This window comes from Lissotriton vulgaris, chromosome 7 (genome assembly GCF_964263255.1).
Source record: "Lissotriton vulgaris chromosome 7, aLisVul1.2, whole genome shotgun sequence".
Taxonomy (NCBI): Eukaryota; Metazoa; Chordata; class Amphibia; order Caudata; family Salamandridae; genus Lissotriton; species Lissotriton vulgaris.
In genome coordinates, this window is record NC_141695.1 from 1378440247 (window position 1) to 1378465414 (window position 25168).

Consider the following 25168-nt stretch of genomic DNA (forward strand, 5'->3'; position numbering starts at 1 on the left):
ATAGAGTGAGTGCGATAGATAGATAGAGGGAGGGCAATAGATAGATAGAGGGAGGGCAATAGATAGATAGAGGGAGGGCAATAGATAAATAGAGGGAGGGCAATAGATAGAGGGAGGGCAATAGTTAGATAGAGGGAGGGCAATAGATAGAGTGAGGGAGGGCAATAGATAGAGTGAGGGAGGGTGATAGAGTGAGGGAGGGCGATAGAGTAAGGGAGGGCGATAGAGTGAAGGAGGGCGATAGAGTGAGTGAGGGCGATCGAGTGAGTGAGGGCGATCGAGTGAGTGAGGGCGATAGAGTGAGTGAGTGAGTGAGTGAGTGAGTGCGATAGAGTGAGTAAGGGCAGTAGAGTGAATAAGGGCAGTAGAGTGAGTAAGGGCAGCAGAGTGGAAGAGTGAGGGCGGTAGAGTGGTAGAGTGAGGGCGGTAGAGTGGTAGAGTGAGTGCGGTAGAGTGGTAGAGTGAGTGCGGTAGAGTGGTAGAGTGAGGGCGATAGAGTGAGGGCGGTAGAGTGGTAGAGTGAAGGTGGTAGAGTGAGGACGTGAGGGCGGTAGAGTGAGAGCGATAGAGTGAGGGCGGTAGAGTGGTAGAGTGCGGGCGGTAAAGTGGTAGAGTGAGGGCGGTAGAGTGAGGGCAGTAGAGTGGTAGAGTGAGGGCAGTAGAGTGAGGGCGTGGGGGCGGTAGGGCGGTAGAGTGAGGGCGGTAGAGTGAGGGCAGTAGAGTGAGGGCAGTAGAGTGAGGGCAGTAGAGTGAGGGCAATAGAGTGGTAGAGTGAGGGCGGTAGAGTGAGGGCGGTAGAGTGAGGGCAGTAGAGTGGTAGAGTGAGGGCGGTAGAGTGAGGGCAGTAGAGTGGTAGAGTGAGGGCGGTAGTGTGAGGGCAGTAGAGTGGTAGAGTGAGGGCGGTAGTGTGAGGGCAGTAGAGTGGTAGAGTGAGGGCGGTAGAGTGTGGCAGTAGAGTGGTAGAGTGAGGGCGGTAGTGTGAGGGAGTGCGGTAGAGTGAGGTAGGGCGGTAGAGTGAGGGAGGGCGGTAGAGTGAGGGAGGGTGGTAGAGTGGTAGAGTGAGGGCAGTAGAGTGGTAGATTGAGGGTGGTAGAGTGAGGGCGTGAGGGCGGTAGAGTGAGGGCGGTAGAGTGGTAGAGTGAGGGCGGTAGAGTGAGAGTGGTAGAGTGAGTGCAGTAGAGCGAGGACGGTAGAGTGAGGGCGGTAGAGCGAGCATATGGAGTGTGGCGATCTGCCCCTAGATAGACAGTGTGTGAAATCAAGCGTGAATTGAGGTGGCTAGAGAAAGAACACCAGAGAAACCTGTGGCGGAGTGAGGCAGCGGCACACGGTATGCTGGTGACCAGTGCGAGTTAAGGATACAAAGCAGCAATCTGAACCGAAACTAAAATACAGATGGGTTCATTCCAAGGGGGCCTTAGGTATGGAAAAGACACTGGCTGAACCGGATTAGAGCAGGCTACCGTGGCATATAAGCCCTAGAGTTAAGAAATTAATCACTGTGGGCTCTGGGGTGGAGATTAAGAATGACCTTACCACAATTTGGACAGGCACCCAGTTTAATTGTTTGGAAAAGTGATGCTTAAAGTTGAGGGTCCAAGTCTAAAAGGTATATTGGACATCAATTTCACACCGGCCAAGGTAGCACTTGATCTTTGGAGGGATATTGTATTTGAGTTTGTGGTTTTGCAATGTTACAAAGCGATGGGTTGATTCCGCACAAGTGGAAACAATAACAAGCTGGCCTAATTCTGGTGTGAGGTATTCAGTCAGGCCTGGCTATCTACATCACAACACACTCTGTGCTCTCCCTGTGCAGATTTGCATTTCCAGTTACAAATGTACGTGACAAGTGCCGGATGCAAAACCATATAATGAAACCCCCAGGGCTGTCTGGGCTGTTCACAGCCAGGTGGGAGATCCCTGGAGCTGTGACCGTCTTGTGTTTCACGAGGACCTGCCACGCTCTTGTGAGTCAGCGCCTGTTCACCTCTCCAGTACCTAGCGTGGTGCTCACTGCAACAACAAAGAAAAAAAAACAACTGTGGAACATGGCAACACGTTTCTTGGCACTTGGAAGGGGAGCTGGGTGTTCTTGGAGAACATAAAACTGAGTTGTGTGAGAGTCAATAAAAGCTACGCTTGTGCACTCCGCCCCCACTCCAGCCCCTCCCCCCTTTAAATTCCCTATTGTTTTCTGAGCATTTGGCTGCACGGTGTCCCTCAAGGCAGGAAGTCCGCGAGGTGAAACGGCCGACAGAAATATTCACTGATTAGCCCTGATTTTAGCAAGCATTACATTTTCCCGTTTGTCGGGGTACTGATACATTTTGGATTTATTTCAAGAGCCTGCTAGGTAGGATGCTTAACGCGCCTATTGCAGAAAGCTGAGTGCCCAAACTCAATAGGTTTCAATTCTAGTCTGATAGCTCAAGAGGTTCACGTCAGCTGCGAAGTTTATCTAAACATGTCACAGGCCCCAGTCCCATAAGGAGGTAAGTCACTCGGTTAAGGCGCATGCTGCGTGGCTGTGCGAGTTACCTGCACATAAAAGGGCCCGGTTGTGATCGGGCCGCCCGCTTCCCACCACACCACTCAGCTTCCGTGGGGGGGGGGCGATAACAAAGAGGCATTGAGTGTTGAATTGAAGCAGGCTCGCGGTACCAGGCTGGTGATAATATGTTATGTTCTAGCGCCTGTCGTGGCAGGGTGCTGTGTCTGTGAAAAATGGTTTTCAGCACTCACGCTTATTGCGTGGGTCTCCCTGGTGAGTGAACATCACCTGAAAGAAGACGGAGGGCATTGCTGTGGGGAGGGGGAGGAGAAATGCAACACGGCCGCAGCAGGGGGCGGAGCGGGGAGAGCGGCGATGAGGGAGGGGGGCCGTGAATAGTGTGAAGCAGCAGGGGCCTTTGAAGTGAAGCTAAGCTTCACTTCAAAGGTGTGGGAGGAGTGTGGGAGGAGTGTGGCTGAGGCAGAGCGCACGCTGGGGGAAGCTTGTGGGGCAGAGCGGGAAGAGCTGCTGGGGAACAGATGGCTGGCGATTTGATGCTGTGCACGTGCATTTTAGGTCAATGCGCTTGCGCATTGACCTAAAAGCTCACGGGCACAGCATCAAATCGCCAGCTAGTTAAACCTCTGTTTAAGACCCTATAGTCTCGCTCCGCTCAATGCGCATGCGCATTGAGAAGCGAGACCTAAACAGAATATAGCTCATAGCGCAGGTGCCAAAATTCAAGGCCTCTGCGTTCTCACACCTGTTCATTAGTAAATAAACTGTGGCAAAAAGGGAGGCCTTACATATTTCCTTTATGGTCCTCAGTAGTGTTTTTGACTGGGTCAATTGAGGTAAATTATGGAACATTCTCACCCAGATTGGTCTTACCAAGCATTTGGTTGATTTTTTAAGGGAAGTGTACTGTGAGGTTTCAATCTTAGGATTGGGGCAGTGTGGAAGAAAGGGGAACACTCCGAAACGTTTTTCCTGGCGAGAGGTGTCAGCCAAGGCTGAGTGCAGGTATTATTTTTTATTGTATATTAATGTTTTTTTTTATTTCCCCTAGGATGCAGATGACGTGGTCTTGCTCTTATACACCACTAATGGGTTGCAGGGGATAATTGATAATTTTGCGCAGTTTATGGACAATCGGTACTCAAAGCTTAATATCTTGAAAACTAAAAACATGGTATGAGGTCAGAAGCCTAAGAAAACTGACCCCCTCCATATGAAGCAGAAGCCAGTAGAGAGGGTACGTGATTTCCCATACTTTAGTTTAACATTCGACTCCTGCAGCACATGGCTGCCTTGTCTTTCCACCAGATGTCTGCGCTTTGCTTACTCCATGAATGGACTGAGTAGCAGTTCTTTTATACTCTTTTAATGAACAGAATCAAAACATTAGCAGGTGATTGACCACAGAACATGAAGCACTTTGTGTCACTTCTTGGAAAATTAAGAAGGCAGAAGTGACAAAAAGGTACAAAATGTATTAAAAGGTCAACTGTTATTTTGAGCCATGTCGTTGTCTTAATTCCCAAAGGTGCGGAAAGTCCCAGTTGGCCCCCACTCCTACTTTTAGCCAATTGTGTTCTTCTAGATGACAGACGCATCCTGTTATTGCTACATCTTCATGTTCAGAAAGATGTACACGAAGAGGTCATAGGAGAGATACATCTGAGTATACAGGAGTGCATGGGGCCTACTGCCTCTGTAGATGCTCAAGGCAATGAGGACAATTTTACCACAACCCTGACTATGGGCTGGCAGGTGCAATTGAAACTCTATTCAGATGTGGACAGGATGGGTCTGGGGCACTATATGGTAAAACTAGACCCTGCTTCATCAATAAGTGCACTGTTGGATTTTTTTAACAGTGCAGGCAGTAACCAATTCAGCCCGTCCTATGGACGAGGTTACTGGGGTTATTGAGATGTTTGAGAAATTGCAAGTAGAGGATATCTGTTTCTATATGTGCTATTTAGGCCTGCCACCTTCTACATCAGACTTCTTTATTCATGACAAATAAGGTATTACTTACGTGGAAAACCTAATGCGGTTAGGAAGCACCCTTGTAACTCTGGATATCAATATGTTGTAACAAAACATGCTGGCCTTAACCAAAAAATTATCTCTGACTGTATGTCACGTGAGTGCAGGCACACAATCCCATGACTCAAATTTGTTAGGAACTCCTCTAAAGCTATTGGTAGATCAGACCTGTACATGTCTCCCCACCTGTTGAAGAAGGATGCTATTTGCAGGATATAAAAATTATATTCAATATTTTCTAATACAACCAGAGTAAGAAAGAAAAACGGTAACCCCTTGTTGCGTCATTATGCAAATATTCAGACAAGTAATGGCATCAAACCATACCTGACTTGTGACATGAATACATGCGAAAGTTTGCTTCTAACAAAGTTACGGCTAGTAACAATTAGAAGAATGCCTTGCTTCCCTCGTAGACAATATGCCACTGTATGATTTCTGAACTGCCACTGCAATGAGCCCTCTGTACACATGTTGGCACACTTTGTATTCTTTTGTAAATAATATGTATTTTTAATTAGGACATTTTTAATACCTGCAACAACTGGAAATTAGTCATGAGGAGTGGGCCTTGAATTTATTCAATGTATACATTTCACCAGGGAATTCAAAAGACTATTCAACAGTGCTAAAGCTCTTAAGTTCTGAAATTACTAATTTCACCATGGGGAACCACCTCCAGTAAACCAACGCCAGGAGGAAGTACATCTCTCATTCAGATATACGATGAAGTGATTTCAAAACCAAAACGGATGGATCCATTCTCAATCAAGTGAAGCTGCAAGCATGGAGGTTCTCCTTCTGCCCTGGTTCCCGATCCCAGGATCCAACAGATTGGGGCAGGAGTTTAACACCTTCCTGCTCCAGAACAATCTCTTTACACTTGATGGCCGCACCCTTTCAAACCTCCCAGCCCAATACACATTTAGGTCTGGCAAATGAGAGAGCCTAATAGATTATGTGCTAACCAACTAGGAGTCACTGAGTCAAATTACAGACATGACAATATTCAGGAGAATTGACGGCGACCATGACTGATTAATTGTTACTCTCACATATTCCTCTCTAACTATACCTCATAGGATTTTCCCATGCAGATAGGATGTGGGGAAACTACTAGAAAATCCTAGCAGGAAAATTATCGCCTGTACCACAAATGTAATAAAAATATACATAGCATGGCTAGAAGCACCTGTCGGAACCAAGTTAATCAGGAACTTATCCATGAGGAGGAAACATCTAACCTGACCACAACTGAGAAACTCGAAACACTGATGAGAGTAATCCAATCTGTGGGTGATGACGTGGCACGGCCTAAACATAGTGCCAGCGTCCCCATATCAATAATCAAACAGACTGATTTGACGGCAAATGTGCCTTATCAGAAGCTCTCAGGCCTAGACATCATAGGGAAGAAACGGGAAGCCCGCCTGAAATCACTGTGACAGGAATACAATAATCAAATATAAAAAGTCACAAGTCTATCTGCGAGCCTGGACAGGTCTTGAAAAGGTGCTCAAGAAAAGACAACACAAGTTTTTGGAACTTGGTTAACTAGGGCTGCGAAATTCCTTCAAATATTCTGGATCCAGTCATCACCGTAGCTGCATGACTCAATCATTTTGGAAAAATATACAAAACGACAGCACCTAATATGAATATGGCAGCAATTACTTCCTCCGACTCTGGTCAAAGCAGGAGAGAGCCCCCTCAGACAGATCTGCAACTATGCCTGCTATCGTCACCAACAGTAGCAAATGGGTGAGCAAATTCCCAGAAGAGGAAATACATGGAGCCATCTTGTCCAAAAAGCCAAATATGGCCCCGGGCCCTGATGGTGCTTCAAGTGACAACCATCACAATACTGCATCTTCATGGGCACCAGTATTAACTGCAGTGTTCAACGCATTCTAGAAAGCAGAGAATGTTGTGGCCTCTTGGAAAACTTCAGTCATAGTCCCTCTCCATAAAATGGTTAGTGGAATGATCCAGCTAACCACCGCACAGTTTTGTTGCTTGACAGCGTTGGAAAGATCTATGGAAAAATAGTCCACACCAGAATACAACCTTGGCTGAGGAAAAGACTATAATGTCGCCATTCCAGGCCAGTTTTAGAAAAGCCCATGGGGCAATCAACCAAGCAATTAGATTATATAAAGTATCGTCATAAAAAATATAACATTGTACATGACATTCATTGACCTTACAACTGCATTTGACTCTGTCGACAGAGCCATCTTGTGTCAATTTCTCCACAAAATAAGTCTTCCACACAAACTTGTGATGGCCGTACTAAGGCTGCATCAAAACAATATAGGAAGCGGTGTAAGACAAGGTTGCATCCATGCAGCCCTATTATTAAATCTTTTTTTTATAAATGATGTGGGCAGTGTACTCCAAAGCCTAAAACTGGATGTTCCCCAGTTTGTGGGAAATAAGATCCAAATATTACTCTTTGCAGATGATGCAGTTTTGCTCTTCTACACCAAACTGGCAATGCATAAATTATTGGACTACTTCTAAATCTACTGCACTAACAAAAATCTTGTGATAAATAGAACCAAAATCAAATTTATGATAGATAGATTTATCTTGGCTGCCCAGACGTCCAAAAGCAAAGGCACACTGCTATACTACAGTAATGCAATATATAGACTCTTTCTCAAGTGCGGAAGGATACTTGTTCCACCGGCACGCTGCGCTTACCAAACGAAAGCTTTGACAGCACGTTTTTTTAGTCCGCAATTTAGGGGTTCAAAAAATTCAAAGGGATTAGGTAAGGAGGCAAACAGATTTCTTTGTTGCCTCCTCTGCCTGGGGCCAGATACCCCAATGGATACTCTTAGGCTTGGGTAGAAGCCAATTAAACCACTCCTAGCTGTTAAACCAATTTTATACTGGGTACGAATCCAGACGAAGCCTGACCTGGGAACTTATCAAAAAGCACTCTGTAAATTTGGAGAAGTGACAGAGTGAATAGCTAACCCTGGTGCAAACACATCTCGAGGACTCTTCAGACTCTAGTCTGTGAAAACTGCTGGAATAAATCGGAGGCAATGACTCCTGCAACCCCGTAGCTACAAAAGGATAAGTCTTGGGCGTATATAAGTTCGGTAGCAGGAGGACCTCTGTTAACCCAATTTCAGGCAATAAAATGCCCTGCATTTTTTTAACAGTTTTAACAGTTATGGGAAGGTCACTTTTTTTAATCAAATTTTGTTTGGGCACCATACAGATCAAAACAGTCATCGAAAAATGGAAAAGACCTGGAGTAATCTCAACCACATGCAACTGAAAATAAGGCGGGGAAGAAGCCCTCCTTCACTTTATGTTGTTATGCACCAAGAATTAGTCACAATAAAAGGCACTGCAATCAGCCATGACATTTTGACTACATACTGATAATGAGCAAGTCTACAGGCCAGCACAGCCCTGTAGCCGAATGTATTTATGGTGCCTGGGGATCAACAAGGGGCATCACCCACAGCAACACCCAACTCCAAAGAGCTGGAGTTCACTAGTTATGGTATTCATGGTGACAATGCTTCCTCCAGCTACTGGGAGAAAACAAAGGGATAACTTTTGGCAATTGTATCCTGTGGTTCTTCTTCTTTTTAATTCTCCATATGTATCTAAGGTACTGGTCACTTAATCTTTTACACGTGTATTTAGACATGTAGTGTTAAGTCAATTATTAAAAAAAATATATATATATATATATATATATATATATATATATATATATATATATATATATATATATATATATATATATATATATATATATATATATATATATATATATAAATATATATATTTAGTCCAGTTTTTAAAAGCAGGTTCTGACAATGAATTAAGCCAAGTGCAAGGAGTTCTCTATAGTGATTTAACTACGGTCTTACAGAATACACCTTCCAGCTCCAGTATGTTTTGAATGGATAAATTGTGTACTTGATCCATGTTAATTTTCATGTTTTTATTTTATGCTATATTGTAGGGCTTCTAGTTGATAAGCTGGAACAGCAAAGATTTCATTCAGTACCTGCTCTGGAATGGTTCTTTTGGTTCTTTGGTTTCTATTTCTATAAACCGGCTTTATACTTTTTACAGATGTTGCCAACTCACCTTGTATGTGACTCCGTGCAATGGTTTTTGAAAGCTGTTATACACAAAACCAATCAATTTCATTTTTGAAACTCCGATTTACATTTCACCCTTGCATTGCTGATATTGAAATTTTTACCTATGCTGATTAGCTTTGCATGTGTCAACAAATCTTTTTACATTTTGTGAAACATAGCTTGATGCTATTATTCAGTCAGTCAGTCAAAAAATACTTTATTTCGGCTGTACAGCCATTAAAGCACAGTATGTTTTATAAGCCATAAAATAAATAAAACATTACACGCATAGGGAAATCGAGAATCAGTGTTCAATACACAATACATGAATAAAGGAAGTATAAATATTACAACTTTACCATAGTATTAAATGTCCCTACATAACTACCCAACTACCCGAAAAGTTGGCATAAAGTACAATCAATGAAGACCTTGTCTCCTACTTTAGAATTGTAAAACTTTTAAGACCAATATAAATACATTTTACATTTTGTATTGCACTCAGTTTTTTCCTTTTTTTTTTTTAAATAACTTAAACCAAAAAACATTAAAATCGCAATGCCTAGACAAAAAAAGGAAACAAAAGATATCATCACAATTTTCTAGGTGAAAGCAAGGGATAGTAGTAAGATTAATTTGAAGGGGGCCAGCATACTATTGCCCAACTCTTTCCTATTTAGGATTCCTCTACGTGTACACCACATTGCAAACAGAAATTTCGAGGTGGCGACTGCAAATAACGGAAGTGTTTCATATTTGAGTAGCCTAAATACCTCGATATAATTTCTAAGCCCCAGATTTCTACATAGTTGTAGAACCCACTTAGATCTAGAAGTATGATATGCAGGACAGAAAAGCATTACATGGAGTTCTGTTTCTTCAGAGGCGGAGCAGCCAGGACAAGCTGATTTAGCTGCACCCTTCCATTTATTCGTAAAAGCACGGAGCGGAAGCGAACCGTGCCTAAATTGTAGAAACTGTTTTTTTGCCATGAACGGTTGAATACTGTCCAAAGTCAGTTCTACTTTATACTGCTGCTTGGCATCAAGAAACCTTGAGGTCAAGCAGCATGTGTTCGTACTCCTGGTCAGTAGGGCACATTTACATGCTTTAAAAGCAAGGACAAGGGACTTTTAGAAATACTAGAACAGGTCTCTTCCGGTGTTGTCCACATACTTGCCCACCCCAAAGAAAGGCAGACACTCCTAACATAAGACAGCCATGGAAGGTTGGTGGCCCCCAATATGGACATAACAACCCTCAGTTCCTCCCTATAATTAACCAACTCAGGCGTACTCCAAATACGACGCCAGAAAAGGAGGGGACATGAGGCAATTAAGTCAGCAATAGGGCAAATACCCAAATCCATCCTAAGTGGGGTTAGGGGCGTGCTTTTTGGAGGGCCCAACAACTGCCTGATGAATATATTTTCAGTCACCCTTAGGATCTGAAACGGACAGTGACCCCAAAGTTCAGCTCCATATAAGGAGGCTCCCCTCGCTTGGGGTTTATAAATTTCAGCCGGGGGACCAACCAACTTTTGGGAGCAATTTTTATGAACTTTCAAAATACCTCCCGTTGACTGTGTGAGTTTCAAGTTGGCCTTAGTTATTTGAGTCCCCCAGTCCATCTTAACATTCAATGTGATGCCAAGATAATCGAAAATGGGCACTGTCTCTAGGGACTTACCGTCCATTTGGGGATGTGGACAATTACCGGTTTTAGCATGGAAGACCATGTATTTAGTTTTTTGGACATTTATCACCAAATTCCTATTCCTGCATAATAAACTAAACTCATCCAATACACGCTGCATACCCATTGGTGATTTCGACAAGAGCAGCGTGTCGTCAGCGAACATTAAGGCTAGTATTTTCCTATTTGCCAACCTTGGTGAATCTATATTCTTCACAGCTAATAAGGTTTCTATTAAGCCATTTGAAAAGAGGGAAAAGAGAGTTGGCGCTAACACACATCCCTGTCTCACCCCTTTCTCCACAGGAAAGGGGGCAGTCAACCCTCCTTTATTTTTTTATTTTATTTTATATTCTTCTATAGCGCCTGAATAGACCCCCGAAGGGGTATCTCCGCGCTTTGCCAGTGAGAATATAACTCCAGATGATCTTGTTCAGAGGGGATAGTACATATTGTCAGGGGAAAGTCAATTCCTGGAAAATAAGTGTGTTTTTTATGTCTTCCGAAAAGGTCAAATGGCTGGTGAGTGATCTCAACTCAAAAGGTAGAGAGTTCCAGAGCCTTGGTCCCACATGGGCCAGCGCTCGGCCTCCTTGTCTGGACTTCTTTATTCTAGGTACATGCAGAAGTTGCAGGTTACCAGAGCGCAGAGAGCGCCCGGGAGCATATGGCTGAAAGATTTTGGCCAGATATTTTGGACCTTCGCCTATCACACTTTTGTGAATAGTGCATAGAGTCTTAAACTGTACTCGCTTCCTCACTGGTAACCAGTGGAGTCTGGTCAGCAGGGGGCAAGAAGGAGTCCTAGAGGGAACATTAAGGACTGTCCTTGCTGCCGTGTTTTGGATCACTTGTAACTTTTTAAGTTGCCCTTCATTAGCTCCTAAAAGAAGACCGTCACAATAATCCACTCTGCTGATGACTAGCGCCTGCACAAATGTTTTCCTGTGGCAGTCTGGCAGATAGGGGAACACTCTTCTTAGCATCCCAATTGCCCGAAAGCAGGTACTAGCCACTTGGTTTACATGGTCTTTAAAAGTGAGTGTCTGATCTAATAACACTCGCAGGTTTTTTACCGTGCTCTTAGGGCTGGGAACAGGTCCTAATTCTAAGGGCCACCATTCAGGTGACCAGTGTATTGCTGCTTGTCCAAACAACATGACCTCTGTTTTCCCTACGTTGCATTGAAGACAGTTTGATGACATCCACTCAGATATTGCTCTCATTCCATCTGCAAAAGATCTTTTTATTGCAGGTGTCAGACTTTTGAAAGGAAAGAGGAGTTGGGTGTCGTCGGCGTACGACACCGGGGTAAACCCATATCTTACCCGTGCGTAAGTACCTTCATGTAAACGCTTCAAAAGCTGACAAAGGTAGACTGGCACCCCCATATCGTGAAGGAGTTCCCATAACTGATCACGATGGATCATATCAAAGGTGAACTTAAGGTCCACAAAGGTTAGATAAAGGCTACACCTCATCCAGAGTTACTGTTTTCCAGTAGATTAATTGCAATCTAAAAATGTGATCTATGGTTGAGGTTTTAGACCTAAATCCTGCTTGCAGAGGAGTTTGGACATTCCTCTCATCCATCCATGATTGCAATCGCCCCAGGAGAACACGAGCAAATATCTTTTGGGTGACATTGATAAGGCTGATAGGCCGATAATTTGCCGGATTTAATGGGGAGCCTTTTTTAAAAATTGGAATAATTTCCGCGCCAGCCCAGGTTGAAGGGAGATCCATAACTTGGTTAATGGCGTTAAATAGAATCTGCAGGTAGGGTGCCCACAATGTCTGTTCGGTTCTATACAAGTCACCAGGAATTCTATCCAGTTCCGGTGCCTTATTGGGGAGTACTTTGTCCAAGCCAGAGTAACTTCCAGCAGTGAGCAAGGTGGTGGATCCGTGTCTAAGAGTATTTGATTAACTTCAAGTATCCCATGCACTATAGTATCATCTAGAGAGCTAGAATATAAAACTGTAAAATACAATCTCCAGGCATCTTCCCCTAGATTGGGAATAATAGCCGAATTACTATCAGGATGACCAGTCTTCACTAGATTCCAAAAACCTCTCATGGCTTTACTGTCCAAGGCTTTCTTGATTGCTTCCCATTTTTCATTCTCCCAGGCTACTTTAGCTGCCGCTATGGTATTTTTATAGTCAGACCTAGCTGCTCTGGTACATATGACATCCTTATTTTTAACACCATGTACCAGTGCACTTTTGGCTTCCCTGCACGCCTTATTACACAATGGGTGTTTCGTTTTGGAGTCGAACTTGTTGGTATTCTCATGATTATAAAAAAACTCTGCCAACTTTAAAGAAATATCCTGGTGGTTCGTGTTTAACAACAGCAAAGATTCATGGCCTTGATGATTATCAAACACACTGAAAGCAGTCTCTAGGAAGGGTTTAGTTTGTGTGTACAGAGAAGCCATTTTCTCATTTGATACAGCTAGAGTCCCCCACCGAACTCTTGTTCCCCCTTCTGCTACAATTAGATTTGGGGGAGGTTGTGTTGGTAGACCCTGATCGAACTTAAGTTGGGGATAAACTATCTCAATTACCAATGGAATGTGATCGCTTTTGCATTGAGATTGGACCACAAAATCCGAAATTCTAAACCAATTCTCTATGTCTACCAGAATATAATCAATTGTGGTGGCCTGTCCCAATTTATTAAAAGTCGGGTTTCCCGGTCTATCTGAAGGGAATCGACCATTACAAGCTCTAAGCTTATGGGTGAGTGTAAGTGAGGTCATCTGAAGGACAAGGGGGGACCACCCCCTGGTAGGGTAAATATTAATATCCGAAATTGACCAAACAGAATTTTCCTCATTTGTGATGTTAGAGCTAATACCATTGAGGGGTTCATAGTGATGGTTGAAATCGCCCCCAACAATTACATGGGCAGACTATGGTAGAGTAGGAAGGAAAGAAGCCAAACAGGTGTGGCGCCGCGGCCAGGGCGTCTGACGCTGGAATCTGGGGATCACGGTTCGATCCCTGGCTCCGGCGGCAGGTTAGCCCAGCACCATGTGACTCTGGGCAATAGCTTGCTTTAATCTTCCCGACGGCCCCCAGCGCCTAGAGACCCTTACGGGTGATTGTTCGCGCTTTACAAATGTGGATATATTTATTATATTATATTATATTATATAAAGAATCTAGGGTCTGTGAAGTTTGACCCAACTTCACTGAGCGGGAATATACATTTATGACAACCAGCTAATATTACTTCTTACTGATTTCTGGTTACATTGTTTTTACAATATTTAAGAAGGTTATGTGCTTTTATCCTTGGCCTTGTAGTGGTTGAATAAAGGGTTTAGTTTGATTGATTGATTTAGCGCACAAGGCATAATTTGTGCATCTTAGAGGTACACTGAGTCATCACATATTTTATCAAATTCAATTTTTTTCTCATTTATGAATTGCATACAAAAAAACAACACTGCAAGGTACTTTGGTTCAATTTACAGTAAAATGAACGTAATTCTTTGGGAGCCTAATGGGATGTCTTTTATTGGTTTCCATTAGAGAACTGACGCGTTGACATTCCTAGCAGCTCATTCAGCCACTGGGTGCTCCTAAGATTCGGCACGCTTGGAATTCAAATTGACAAAGCTAGTAGGTCTGGCTTATAACTGAAAATACAAGCAATACCTATTTGCTTTGCCAATCCTTGTTATAACTGTGCTGTGGTTGGTGTGACAATAAGTCCGCTCTATTGGCACATATCAAGAGGTCGTCTGAGCAGGTGCTGCATTATTGAAGAATGTTATGCTTCACATTATAAAGCATTGCTTGCACATGACCCCCGACAAACGTAGGCATTCATAATTACTATTTTCTTACTGTGTGCGGTGCTCATCATGTAAGCCTTTTACACCAGATCAGTAGTGAATAGAAGGACCTCAGGCTCTTTGATACCTGAAGGGTTCTAAAGCTGTAAGTAGCTACCTAAAACACTTCACCACTCCCATATGAAACATTAGTTTTGTAGTGTAAACATATGTGAACAAACTTGTCCCCTTTTCTAATTCTCTTATCTGTCAATAAATATCTTTTACTATTGGCGTAGCAATCATGACTGACAGTATTGAGGATTCATCTGAAGAGTCATTTCCTGTTTTTAAAACTAAATCCAGGCATCGAAATCAATTACTTTCTGCCTGTACTTGTAAGTGAAAATCTGTAAAAACAGAAAACTGGAAGCCTTAATCATATTTACTTGCCAATATGTAAGTGGTAGTTTTTGACAATACCCTCGTTGTTGTCTCAGTGAGCAAGGATAATGGTTAGAGAGTTTGAAGTGAAGTTAGAATGAGGGACAGCCACATTGTATACGCAGATACACACATAAACAGGTGGATACAGTGGTATAGTCTGAGAGTCAGAGGCCCAATGCAAGCCAGGAAAATGGCCCTCATGCCCTTTTGGATTGGTATTGAACTAGACACATTTGAGGTACAGTCAGCCCCTCACGCCCCTGGATTCCAGCGTTGCTTCATCTGTGGCAGGAATGACCTCTGCTTACAGGGTTCCAAGTTCCTCATTCTACGTGTATTTCTCGCTCTCCTCCCTGCCCCCATCTCTCTCTCTCCTGTTTGTTTATTCCCCCCATCTCTTCCTCTGTCGGTTCTTCCCTGCTTCCACTCTCACTCATCATTCCCCGTATCCTCTGCAAGCCACGAAGCCCACAACACCCTCCACAAAGAGAACACGAAGAGTCAGGCTGCAAGCAGGGTCTGTGTTTAAAAAACATCCGTGCCTCTACAATGACCTCAACTGGTGCAAGGGAGGCTGGGCACATGCCTATCACTGAGACCCGGCGCCACTGCACCTGCAGCACCAATAAAGCTACACCCCCCTGCGTAGACACGGAGCCATCAATACTGAGACACTGATACAAACACATATTTACATATGCACACAGACGTTACATGCACACACATACACCCGCATGTAAATGAGGTAGGAGCTGAAGTGTGTATAGGACCTGACTGCAGCCTGCCCGACCCCCAAACACACACACACTCCCCTTGTGTGGTGCCCCCGCCTGCCCAGATTAATATCGAATGCGCTCGCCATGCTAACCGACGTGCTCTAACTTCTGTCACGTCGGCTGTGTTTTTAGCTCTCTCTCTCTCTCCGGGGATGGCCATCTCTGATCCTTTTTTCCAATTTTGTATTCCAGCAGCGCTCGGCACCTTGGAGTATGACTTGCTGTACGACCAGGAGAAGTGCACCCTGCAATGCAACGTGCTGCGAGCTAAGGTAACCGGCGCCCCGCCCCCTCCAACCATCCCTGCTTCCGCAACAGTACAACGGCACGCCTTTAATGCTGCCTCGCAACTCCAAGGTGAAGGGCTACCAGGGTACTCTGCTTTTGACTACTGAAAATGGAAACATTTACCCTGGGATACCATAAATTGGGGGCCATGGGGTGGTAGCAGTAGAAGGATGAATCACAGGCCGAAGCCATGAGGAGCAGAGTCTAATTGACAATTTAAACGTTTATTTTGTAACATCTCTGCCTCAAAGAAATTGCCGACAGGGACAGATATGATAGTAAATCTCTTCTGGCTTACTTTATTGGCCACAAACAGACTAATTTTTAAAATATCGAACGTGTCACGGCACAAGCTGCAGAGATCTTTGTGTACCCTGCAGTTTTCAGGGTATAATAACAGTGAAATGTCTCTGCTCATTAATACACTGGCTTGCGAAATATGTGTGCGGATTAATCATAGGTTTGACTAATCGTGAAAAAACACAGTGATAATGTGCCTGCTGGAAAGGACTATGTATTCGCGTCACAGATGTGTATTTTATGTAGACAGCTTTGCGTGAAAGTGCTTTTGCTGCAGAGATTCTTGTTATACCTGCATGTCACAAATTATTGTCTTTGCAGACTACAGTAGTTAAAAACTGGCACTAAAGACAAAGGCATACTGTTTTGGACTTGGAGCAGTGTTACCTGTTTTTTCTAAATCTTTCATTTAAAACTTGCTAAAAAAAAGGTTTCCTCTGGGTTCTAATATAGAAAATTGGTAAGAGCTATGTAACTTGTTGTTAGTGTAATTACTCATATATACATATGTATCTGACTTTCTTACAGTGCATGGGTATCTTTTAAAAAACAGAGGTTGGAAAACTCACAGACCTGCTGTCATATCATATGGCCGGGGTTGACCAATTGCCCATCACTCCGCCCTACACGCCTGGCCCCCGCCCGTCAATGATCAAGCCTGAGTCTGTTTTTTTGAATTGAGATCTTAGATCTCAGGCTGCATTTTTATTTGCACACACGCAACATAATAACATATTTTTTCACTGTAACAACATAGTTTACATATTCCTTACAAGTGAACACCTAACCTTAACAGAGGCTCTTATACATGGGAGACACCTAACAATAACTAGTTAGTTCCAGTACAAATAACAACACAAACAGTTCCTGAATGAGATCATAACTGGCTAGGTGACCCTTCCTCTTACACTCCCGTCCAGAGTCTGGGTCCCTCCTTATGGGAGGTCCCCACCTTCCCTCTTCGCACCGGTAGTTCTTGTGCATGGAGCCCGACTGCCCCTAAGATACCTACCTTGGGCACCCCCTGCACCCAACTTCTTCATCCACCAGCCCAGAGGACCTGTGCTAGTTTGCGCCAACTGTGCCTGTGCAGGTGGTTGACAGGTAAGGACCGCATGTCAGCAACCGTCCCAGCCCCCGCTCCACTGCAACCACCTTTCGGCTTGCTGCTAGCACCCCTTTCCGGGTCCAGTGACTCTGATGTTCTAGCCACTGTTTTGCTACAAAAGAATTCCGCATGGGACCCAGAGGTTCCCCACCAATCATGACCTGGCCCTCCAGAGGCCAGCATAGTTCATCCACTATCTTCCCACCCTCGCTCGTTCTGGGTGCATGAGCCCAGCCATGCCAGAAAAAGTTCAAAAACATTGTATTACCTTCCATGGACAAGTGTAGAGCATCTGGTAAGAAAAAGTGCTCACACTTGATGCAATCACGAGGATTAAGCTATAAACTGGCTGTGTTCAAAAACGTAACCCCCTTCATGTTTAAGCGTTTTGCTGACTCATTGAGGACCATAAATGACTTACCACCTCTCCAGTTCATTCTCGTGACAGTATTTGATCATGTTATTATGGCTCTAGGAAACCTCCTTGAGAGCCAAGCAACTTCAGAGACAATCAATTCAAATAAGTCCTTGCGTCCTAGATCAGTCAAATCGTTGCCTCCCAAATGCACGATCACCACCTCCGGGGCGAAAGCCTTTGTGATAGTACTCTGTCCAATGCAGATCTCAAGTCATCGAGGTGCAGGCGTCCTTGCCCACAGAAGGCTAGCTGAAATCTGGCAATTTTGCGCACATTGCGTTGCATACCAGACCTTTGCATGGCTCACATAGAAATGACCAAACACAAGCACTTCTTTTATACCACTTGCTCCTGTGTTGACAGAAGACAACGAAGTATCAAGCAGCCGCATCACTTTATCATGCCTTCCACCTGCTTTGACAGGAGCATACCGCAAAGGAATAGCAAAGATTAACGTCACATCATCACAACATGTTCAATCTCAAATATCACTTTTAGAAATCAGATTTCCATCTGCCTATCCTTTGGACCAATTGCCCCCCACAGCCCTATGCCTGCCACCATGGTGGGTGCACCGATTCTAATGTAAACTAACTCTGCTGACACCAGGCCCTTTCTGAGGACCTTGGCAAAGTGGAACTTCATGAGTGGTGTCCCATCCTCATGAATAAACAGGGTGCTCCCAGCCCCTTGTGACCAGTGAGCATAAAAAACTCCAAGTTTTCCAATGTACAACACTCATTTCCTGGCACCCTGTGTAGCAGAATATGTCCCCCTCTACCTATTTGGTTGGCCCTTGAGCAAGTGATGGCCACTGCCAAGAAACTATTTGGCCATCCAATATCTCCCAACTGCAGACCTCCCATTTTGCCCTTCTTGCTTTTTGCCACTAGTTCCCCTACCCTCAATGCCCAATAGAATGCCAGGGAGAAAGCTGCTCTGAAAATTCATATCTCCGCTGGTGATCTGCACACCTTCTCTAGGATGGCCATGATCTTCCCCAGTTTTAGTGTGTCTGTGGGGTGCCTAGTATCCTGCTTGGCCCCCTTCAGTCTCTCCCAGCTTTTCAGCACCCTTTGTACTAGGAAAACCTTGGACCCATTGGCGTGGCCTAGCATCTTTGAAAAGACGGAAATAGCTGCGTTGTGACACCTAGTGTACAACACTGGCTTCCCTTCCCCTCTCAAGGATCTTAGGAACGGAATAATAGACTCCTGTAAAAACAGTTTCCCCAACCCTACATGTCCATGAAACCCGCGGTGTATGCAGAATGCCACCTCATAGGCCTGCCTCGTCCTGGGCCCAAATCTTACAACCATGAGGTCTGGAAGGCTGGGACACCAAGCTGCCAGAGTTGGTCTGGGAACGGTGAAGGAGACTCTGCTGCTACTGGGTGGTGAGACCTGAAAGCCTGCATCTAAAAATAGGACGGAGCATCTGCTCAATTGTCCAGTGTGCCAGGCACTTTGGATTTCAAACTGACGTTGAGCTTCAAACATAGCAGTATGATTTCTTTCAATAATCTTAAGTTCATCTTACTTTTCGCCGCTTGCTGGATAATGCACTCTACTACGGTCATGTTGTCCAACCCGATTATCAAGGACTGATTGCAAAACTGATCAGGGCAGATTCTGAGAGTAAACAGGATGGGGAAGAGCGCCAAGAAACCTGTTTGCCACCAGCCCCGGATCAATCAAGTCTGTTAGCCAATGTTGGGCACACCAAGAGGTGCCCAAAATGGAGCCAAAACCTATGCGGTCTGTGGAGTTCGTAAACAGACCTAACTCCCTGTTGGTCTTGGCAGGGCTTGGCCATATGACCAAACTGTATAAATCTCTCAAAATTGCATTGCAAATTCTCATGTCTTGTCGCAGTTCGCTCCAAAACCTGGTGTGATGGTGTTTCAATTTCAGACCAGACATGGTCTGAGCAATAGACCTGGAAAATGGGTGGTCCATGGGTATGATACGCAAAGCGAAAATCAACTGTCCCACTAAACCTGCAATTGATGTAAGGTCACTTTCTTGGCCTCCAGACATACCTTCAATACCCTCATAAATGCTCTGATCGTCTTCTGGTGGAAGCCTGGACATGCCTGCTTGGTATCCAGTTCTATTACGAGGAATTTGATTGTTGTAACTGGGCCAGATGTTTTCTCCTGCGCTAAAGGCACCCCAAACACTCCCATTAGCTCCTGAAATACGTTGAGGGCCTCCCCACAGCCCGCTGTGTCTGGGGGACCCAGAAAAAAATAAATCACCCAAATAATGTAATACTCGCTAGTGCCCTGTATTCTGCCAGAAAACGGACTCCAGAAAAGTGCAAAACCTCTCGAAGTAAGTTCAGGGGACGGAACAGCCTATGGACATACATTTGTCAAAGTAGAAAGTGCCTTCAAATTGGAAACCCAATAAATGGAACTCACCAGGTAGCAGCCTAAATGCTGATTCTGTATCTGCCTTGGGTAGCAATGCCCAAGGTCCCAGCTCTTGGGGCATCCTAATCTCGTGATATAAAGAGGCATATTTGACATAGCACAATGCCCTATCAATGGCCTAATTGGCGGACTGACCTCTAGGTGCTGATAGATTATGGATCAAGCTATACTCCACTAGATCTTTCTCCGGGGTCACTCCTAAAGGGGACCACATGAAATTCACCAGCGGGATGGATTCTAATGGACCTGCTACCCTCCCCAGATTTCTTTCTTTCAGGATCTTATTATTTGCAAAGCCAGGATTAGCCCGCAGATACTGCCGTTCTTTGCAAAATGTCACACCTAGACAGCCCTCTGTCGGGATTCTGAAACCATTCCTAAAACCCTCATACAATGACTGTACCACAGCTGTCTTGTTTTACACAGTCAAGCATGTCACCATTGCCTGCCAATTAACCGGGTAGAGGGCCTTAGCCAATAAGGGAGGCTCATTCATGCTTTTTGGGGACCCTATCCTTTGATTTCTTTTAAACACATGGACTGTGGGTGTGAGGGGACGCCACAGAAGGAGCAAAATTGCTTGACTTTGCACTTCCCTGGGGCTCTAGAACCCAGCCTCTTATTAAAGTTTCAGCATGACCCCTCTCTTGATCCCCCCCCCTATGTGGGTAGTTGCCCCCAAAGCCACCCAAAAGGGCTGACCTGGGACAGCCTCAAATTTCTGATCCTTCATGAAGCACAGCCAAGTGTTCAAGTCTGTCTGATCCGTGCCAGCGTGGGTCTAGGGGTCTTTATCCTCCTGAATTTCTTATCTTAATCCCTCCATGTAGTCCCCCGAGCTCATCATGCGCACACACTATTCTATTCTAATATCACGCGCTAGTTGTGCTCCCAGTGTTGGAAATCTTTAGCCCATGGTTGCCTGGTTCAACAGTATTTCTTCCACCTTCTTCCTGTATGGTCAATGCCCACAATCCCTAGAATCTGAGCATTCCTTACACCATTTATTCTCCTCCCACTCAGTCATATCAGAAAGTAGTTCGAATATTTCAACATAATTTTATTTTCAAATCTTCTCTTTCACCTCAGTCGGCACATGTCTGCCAATCTTACCGTGCTCCGAATGCACATCCCTCAAAACAATGCTTGTTAGTATTGTAACTGTACCTGTTGGCATAGAACTCTTGGTAAGGGGTGGGGCCCCTGTCGGGAAAAATCCTTTAAGTAGCTAAAATCATTTATCACGACATCTGATCAAACAGGTTTATTGCATATGCACAGAATAATACAGCCAGGAGCATAAGTCAGTCTCAAATTACAAACCCTGCAAGTCCCTTCTTATAATACTATTTTTGGCAAACAGCCAGAACTTCAATGCAATATTAACAATAGAAAAAGCACCCTGCTTTTCTCTCCTGTCCCACCTATTGTGCACACATTTCCTCAAAAGGCAGCTTTCCTATTTTCGTGGCTCCAGCATTCACGCTACATATACAAATCTAAGTTTGGAACATCCGCTGCTGCTATGAATTTCCTGCAAAATATTCAAGTCACGAAAGTTCAAAGAAACACACAATAGGAGGAAAAACACTAAAAAGTCAGACCGCATTTAGACCCTTTTTCAAAGCAGGCTGTAGATTATTACCAGATAAATGTGCACTTTATACATGCACTTTACCCATACATTTAAACAGCCTCATACGGGGGCATGGCCAAGATGGCGGCGGGATAGGACGTGTTCTTTCTGGCTCCTTCCTGCCGCCTCCCGAACCAGCACAGCATGGCCCTTTGGAGGAGTACAACTGTCCGCGTTTCGGCTGTGTCCACGGGGGGGCTGCCCCGGTGCTGCCTGGAGCCCGAGTTTCATCCGGAGGGAGCAGATACGACCACGCCTGCGAGTCGACCGGGAGGCGGCTCCGGTGTCCCTGAGTAGGGGAGGCCTCAACAACGCGGTGACCTGCCATATGAACCACCGGGGCCAGCGCCTTCCCTTTCGGTCGCCTTGAGGCTTGCCTGCTGATTGGTGCTCCGCTGGGCTCTGAGACGGCTGCCGGCGGCAGGCCCCCTACTGCCACAGGGGCGCCGCTGGATCCGGGGCTTACACTACCTCCAGGGTCATGAGAGCGGAGGCAGGAGACCTGGGACCCCCGGACTGCCCTGCAAGGCGGCATCGGAGATCCAACGGAGCAGGCCGCTAGGCTTGGGTTGAGTGCTGCGGGCGGCCCGGCTTTCCCTGCCACAGGTCGGGGCCGCGCAGATCCTCGGCCTAGGGTGGGCGGAGACGCACCTGCACCAGAGGCGGCGGAGCTGCAGACGAGGCAGTGGGGCTGAGAGGGGAGCCCGAGAATGCCACTGCGCCACCGCTGCCTGGCGTCCTGTCCAACGCTGAGGCGGTCATTAGCGATGGCCCTTCTGGTGCGCCTGCGGCCTACTCCACTGTGAGGCTTGCGTTACCCCCAACATCACTACACCGGGTGCCTGACTGGGATCAGTCCACCTGCCACGTGGGGCAGTGGAGGAGGTCTGGCTGAGCTCACCGGTGGGTGTGGGTCAAGTGCTGCTTGCGGCCCGGTCCTTGCTGCTACTGGACTGGGCCGCACAGATCCCCGACCCACAGTGGGTAGCGATTCTGGCGCCATTGCGCCCGATGCGGCGAAGATGCCGGTGAGGCCGCTGCACTAGGGGGGCGGACCTGAAGGTAGCGCTACACCGGTCTGCGGTCAGTCGAGATCCCCCCCACACACCGCTCTCCTTCTGCCTGCCTAGGAAGATTGCATGGGGACCGAGAGCCTACATAGACGTGGGCCTGCCAGCCACTACAGAGACACACACAGAGGAGAGGAGTACGCACAGGCTGGAAGGAGGCTTTGCCACTTGGACCTGCGACACGCACTCCCTCAAGACTGCTGGACCCCTTCCCCTGAGTCCGCGGCCTAGTGCCTGGTGGGTCACAGGGGGGGCCTTCGTTGTGACTTGACCTGCTTCTGGGGCCCTCCGAGGAGGCGGTAATTGCGGTGGTCCCTGGGGGCGGCACTGGGGTCCTGTCTGGACATGCAGTGAACCCCGCGCCTACGAAGGAAGCGGTGCTGTTGGTGGCCTCAGCGGCCTATAGAGGTGCTGGGCTGAGCGTTCTGCCGGCCTTGTGAGACCGGGGACTCTGCCGCCGCTAGGAGACACACGCCAGGGACCTGGGCAGAACCAAACCCCATGCCAGCCCCTGAACTTTAGCAGGATAGGGCGGGGTGATTTCACAGTTGCCTCTTCGGTGTGGAGTTCTCGCACAAGTAAGCCACCCCGGCTGACCTTGGAGCGGGGAGCCTCAAGATTAAAGCCAGCCATTTGACGGTTCACTGGTGAGATTCTATTGGAAGAGCACGGTGCAGACGGCGGTGGTGGACTGCATGGCGCAAATCTTGCTTGTCCTGGGAAAGGGAGTCACTGTCTGGCCGGAGTGGGCGGCCCCAGACGGTAACCTACTGTCTTAGAGATGGCTGCCCTTACTCCCTGCACATCTGGTAGTTGCAGATCGGCGCGGCACACACACAACAGCTGTTTCCAGTGGCGAAGGTTACCCCCTCATCGGAGCCAGGACACCGGTCCTGCTGTACCCCAACGGGGCCCCACTCTATCCGCAATCACTCAACGCCCTCCTGGACAGTAGTGGCCCCCTACTGCACGCTGATGATGCATTTTTTTTCCGCTGCCCTTTTGACCCTGCCTCAACAGGCATTTTGGGGGGCAGGAGAGCATGTCCAAAACCAGGAACGCCAAGGTGAAACCCCTGAAGGATATCTTTGGCCGACCGCAGTCCACCCTTGACATGGCTTCCACAGCGCTGACAGCTGAAACTCGAAAGAACCAAACGCCTTCTGGGGACGAACCTATCATGAAGACTTTCCTGGAGTTGCTGTTCCTCACTCTGTGGGAAGACATCTAGTCGGTAAAGGCCGAATTCGCCACGGAACTTAAAGAAATCCGTCGAGAGGTCAACAGCGTTGGAGAGCGAGTGGCCACACTCAAGGAGAAGAGCGATTCTACGGTCATGGACTTGACAACACTTTAACAAGAAGTCCTCAGGTTGCAAGACCAGCACATAGACATGCAAATGCACCTGGAGGACTGGAGGATATGGAAAACCGATCCCGCAGGCATAACATCCAGATCCGGGGGGTGAAGACCACCGACGATACTCGGGACCTGTTTGCCTTCACCACCAGCCTGTTTCGGCACATACTTGGTAGCTCCCATGAGGTCGACGTCGTCTTGGATAGGGCAGATAGAATGGGGCCGCCCCGTGGACCTAATGCGCCGCCGGCGGACATTCTGATGTGCGTGCAAGACTTCAAAACCAAGGAATCTATTCTATCCAAGGCAAGGACTCTCCATCCTATCTCATTCGAGGGTCATTCCCCGGGGCTATATCAGGGCCTATCAATGATCACGCTGCAGCGACGTCGGCAGTTCCGCCTTGTAACCAACCATCTATGGCATTAGGGGGTCTCGTACTCCTGGGGGCATCCATTCCGCCTCATCTTCCGATACAAAGGCAAATTCCACCACGCCTGCCGTCTGCTGGGCCTGACACAACCAAGCGAGGAGGGCGACGCCAATGGCTCGAGGGCGGAGCCGAAAATCTCTCCATCGGGCTGGCAACGACAAGGTAGGAGAAGGCGCCCTTGGAAACCGCCTGCTTCGGAGATCGCCCGAAGTCAACAGGATGCTCTGGCAGCAGCTATGTAGGCCCTCGCTGGAGAGAGCTCGAATGACCAGTGACAGCCTTGGCATCTGTCCCCCTTGTTTTTCTTCTTTCTCCCTGAACCCTCTTACTGCATCTTTGCTGGTTGTGGGTGGGCGGCGGGGGCGGCTCTTCCTCCTTGTTGACCACATTATGGACCCCAACTGGTTGCCACACCAGGGATGTATGACGGTACCACGCGTACTTTTACAACGCGTACCGTTACCACGCTACTTTTACCACGCAAGTCGTTACAACGACTTGCGTGGAGGGGCGCTGGATAGTAAATTATTTAATTTACTATTCCAACTCCAGTCCCCGTGGACTCTAGGGAAAGGAGTTGGATAGTAAATTAAAATATTTACTATCCTGGAGCGCCCCCCAGCGCATTTCGTTGTAACGACCTGCGTGCTAAAAGTAGCGTGGTAACGGTACCGCGTTGTAAAATATGCGTGGTAACCGTTGTATACCCCACACCAGTCATCCCGGGACGACGGACCTAT

At 46.5% G+C, this 25168-nt stretch overlaps 1 protein-coding gene across 2 annotated transcripts in view; it reads left to right on the forward strand.

The window, feature by feature from the left end:
• Positions 1–25168, forward strand: part of DOC2A (double C2 domain alpha) — a 1262769-nt gene that overhangs the window by 291197 nt on the left and 946404 nt on the right. For both annotated transcript variants that reach the window (XM_086932077.1, XM_086932078.1), the window contains exon 3: positions 15572–15651. In XM_086932077.1, the coding sequence (XP_086788203.1) occupies positions 15572–15651 (80 nt within the window). The remainder of the gene's footprint in view (positions 1–15571; positions 15652–25168) is intronic.